Raw genomic sequence first — 3,429 nt, forward strand, 5'->3', positions numbered from 1 at the left:
GGGTCTCACCCAGCTCCCGTTTGCTCTTTGCCCACAGCTCAGAGCGGGGCCAAGCGATTCAGTCGCAGAGCATGTGCAGCTGAGCTTCACCTTTATGCAGCTGAGAAACTTCACTTTCTCGGCGTTTGTGTTAAAAAATCACCTTCCTCCAGAACGTTTCCACACAGACAGAAAGGACGCTGCTGAGACCTGTGGCCTCGACACCTCGCAGCACCAGGGGAAACCTCCGTTTTTGCTTGCAAGCGTGTCAAAACGCCGCCGCAGCAGCACCTCGGCTCCACCGCAGCCTCGGAGGAGCCCCGGGCCTCGCAGATATTCTGCAAATTTGAAAAGCCGGAGCTTTTGTGTCTCTAAAAACCTGAATAGAACCGGAGTGAATCAGTCCCGCTTAACAAAACGGCTGAGCCTACGGAGAGGAGAGCTTAGGCCTTGTGTTTGCTGCAAGGACACCTTGGCCCTGCCACCGCTCCGTGCCCTTGCCTCGATTCGCTCTGCCACAAGCCAGAGAGAGGAACCAGCCCTGGGCGAAATGGCTGGCGACTCCACGGCCACGTCCGAGCACAGGGATCCCCTCCCGGCACGGGCTGACGGCGCTCCCGGACTCTGCCCCTGCCCAACTGTGAGCCCAGAGGGACCAGAAAGCCCCCAGGGAGCCAACTCACCACGGGAGCTTGAGGGCCCGAGTCCTGGAACTTGCTGCTCTCCTTGTGGAAGTTGTGGTTGGCCCCAGAGGCCTTGGCAACCTTCTCCATGATGAGTTCGGGCTCCACGTCCTCCTCTGCGCGCGCGTTGATGGTGACGTGAGCCCCCTGAGCAGGGAGAAAGCCAGCACTGCAGTGAGGGGGTGGCACTAAACCCACCACCCTGCTTTGACAGGTCCCATCTGCACCCCCAGAGCCCCCCAAGGGAGGGGAAAGGGCTCAGCCGAGAGAGAGAGAGGTCACCGGCCACCCGGAGATAACACAGCGCTGGGAAAGCAAATGTTCTTTGGGGGAGAAAGAGGCTTGTTTCACCTCCTCTGCAGCCTCCAGAGCTATTTTTGACTCAAAATCAGGCTCCCCATCCTCTCCTGGCCATGGTCCTGCCCGCAAACAGACGCCTCTGGGACACCCCAAAGCTCCCACCCGGGGAGGACGCGATGGAAAGAGAACCGGACCTTTAGGAAGTTCGCTACGGTGCTGACGTGGTTGGCGCAGGCTCCTTTTCTCACGTCGTTCACGCCTTCGCCGGTCTGCAAAGAGAAACCACGGGCACCGGCTTACCAGAGTCCCATCCCACGGTGGTCCTAGAGCGGCAGCACCTTGATCTAAGCCTGCAAATCACCCACGCTGGCCATGGCGAGGGCTTCACCGGGGCTTATGGCACAGAAAAAGACCCCGCTCTGCAGCGAGCACTGGGCAGAGGGACACGGCGACCCTCCTGCCCAGGAACAACAGCCACGCCACGAGGGCTCCAGGCTCCTGCCGATCCCCAAGCGCTTCGCTCAACCCATCCTAGATGGGTTCAGAGCCGTTCGTTTACCGGCAGCGTCACCGCCAGCCGAGCGAGTTACGTGGCCAAAGGGATGCAACGGGGAAGTGAATCCGCCCAGCCTCGGTTTGCCCGTGTCCACGGGGCTCGGGCTACGCACCCACGGCAGTGGGCATGGTACGGCCTCGGTATTGTAGCTTGATGGAGGGGATACAACATGCTGGCTGCCGAGCGTTCGGCAACTACAAGTCAAGAGAGAACTGAAGGGAGAAACAGTGATTTATCTCCACCAGGTCCCTCCTGGGAAAGGCAGAGGTGTGTCCCCACTCACCCAGTTGATGAGGACGTATTTGGGCAGGCCAGAGTTGGGATCCTTCACCCTACAGAAGGCATACATCACCTTCCCGCTGTTGAGCTCCTCCACCATCTCCTCCAGGCCGCCATCTGCCCCAGGAGAGAAAGGAGCGGGCGTAAGACAAGCAGGTCACGTACACACGGTGGGAACGGCCGAGCCTGCCGAGGTTGCAGCCTCCTAGCTGTTTACGTCCTGGAGACGTCTCCTGTTAGATTTGGAGTTGCCCTACACCAAGAGCATTTCAGACCCCTCGTGTTTACCCTAGTCCTTCCATCACCTCCTCATTTACGCAGGAGCCCGCTCCCACCACCCACACCCCCGTCCCCAGCAGCCTTTGGAGTTCCTCTTCCTCAGACCTTCGCCGCCACGAGCACGAATCCACGCACGGCAAGATCCCGGGTCTGTAACGCAAGTCAAGTGACGACGGAGAACAGAGAGGAGATGCTCACGTGCCCCAGACTAATGAGAGGCTTTAACCAGAGCAGGCAGCTCCAAACTCTGCCCACAGGTTCCTACACGAAACCGTGCTGTGAGGTCTCCGGCGAGCATCTCACGGCCAGAAAACAGCTCAAGGAAGCTTGGAAAGGTCTGGAGAAGCAGCGGAGGAACTAGCTACGCCTTGTTCCTGTCCCACCTTCTAAGTCCGGTGGCGGCTGCGACGAGCCCTGCTTCGTCAAACGGGAAGTAGAGAAGAAACCGAGAAACTGGTACCGGCCAAGGTCACGCTCACCAGCCGCAGGGGGAAACTCCTGCCCTCGCTGGCGGAGGGACCCACGGGGCCGCTCCAGGCAGGTCTTTGCGGGGGCTGCTCTCCGCTACGAGCTCGGGGATGAAGGGGGAGAGCCCACCTCTGCACAGAGGAAAACAAGTTGTGCAAGGCTGAGCAGACGGGTTGTGCAAGACGGGCGAGCGATGGAAAGTGCTACGTTGCCCCACGAATCGCAGCATCGTTCCCACTAGAAGTGTGTGCCAAAAAACTACCGGAAAAGGAGGAGAAACACAAAAATATGTGCTCTCGTTTAAAAAAAATTCCCACGGACCACGATTACTCCTACTTTGGTTTGTCTAACCCTTGAAAAGCAGAAAATGAGCTACTGCTTCGCATCAAACACCAGCAGCAACTGCACAGCCGAGCCTGTTTCGCTCTGCACTGCAGCAGGACCCCAGATCATTTTCCTCTCTGCTATTAAATATTTACGCTTTGGCTCTAAATTTGTCACAGCGGTTTCCAAGCCTGGCAGAAAAATTTAAGGCTGGCTGACGGGAGCCCTCGCCGGGTGCCGGGAGGGCCCCGGGGCTGCACGTTTGCCGAGTCAATGTTTAACGGCATGGAAGGACGCAAAGGGAAATGTTGGGAGGAGCAGAGCTCGGCGGAGAGGTCGGGGTGCTGCTAACAGGGAGCGGCAGAGTTACACTGCGCCTAACTAAGCTGGGTCCGGCATAAAAACCACACGGGACTTCTAATTTACACGCGAAACTCACGGAGGAGCTAACACCGGCGCGAGCCCCGAATTCAGATCTTCCGTCCATCCGACCCTAACTCTTCGACGGCGGCAAGTCGGCATCTCACCCCACCGGTGGTCCCCTGTCGCCGCTCCCCATCG

At 58.8% G+C, this 3,429-nt stretch overlaps 1 protein-coding gene across 1 annotated transcript in view; it reads right to left on the reverse strand.

Moving 5' to 3' along the window:
- The window catches only part of LOC104161534 (drebrin-like protein), a gene marked incomplete at both ends in the record, with an annotated part of 2,539 nt that extends 625 nt beyond the window's left edge, over nt 1-1,914 (reverse strand). Inside the window, 3 exons of the mRNA XM_009700012.1 lie at nt 663-809; nt 1,157-1,231; nt 1,802-1,914. Of these exons, the coding sequence (XP_009698314.1) occupies nt 663-809; nt 1,157-1,231; nt 1,802-1,914 (335 nt within the window). The remainder of the gene's footprint in view (nt 1-662; nt 810-1,156; nt 1,232-1,801) is intronic.
- Nucleotides 1,915-3,429: the final 1,515 nt, after the last annotated feature.

The sequence above is a fragment of the Cariama cristata genome, unplaced genomic scaffold (genome assembly GCF_000690535.1).
Source record: "Cariama cristata isolate BGI_N322 unplaced genomic scaffold, ASM69053v1 scaffold18995, whole genome shotgun sequence".
Taxonomy (NCBI): Eukaryota; Metazoa; Chordata; class Aves; order Cariamiformes; family Cariamidae; genus Cariama; species Cariama cristata.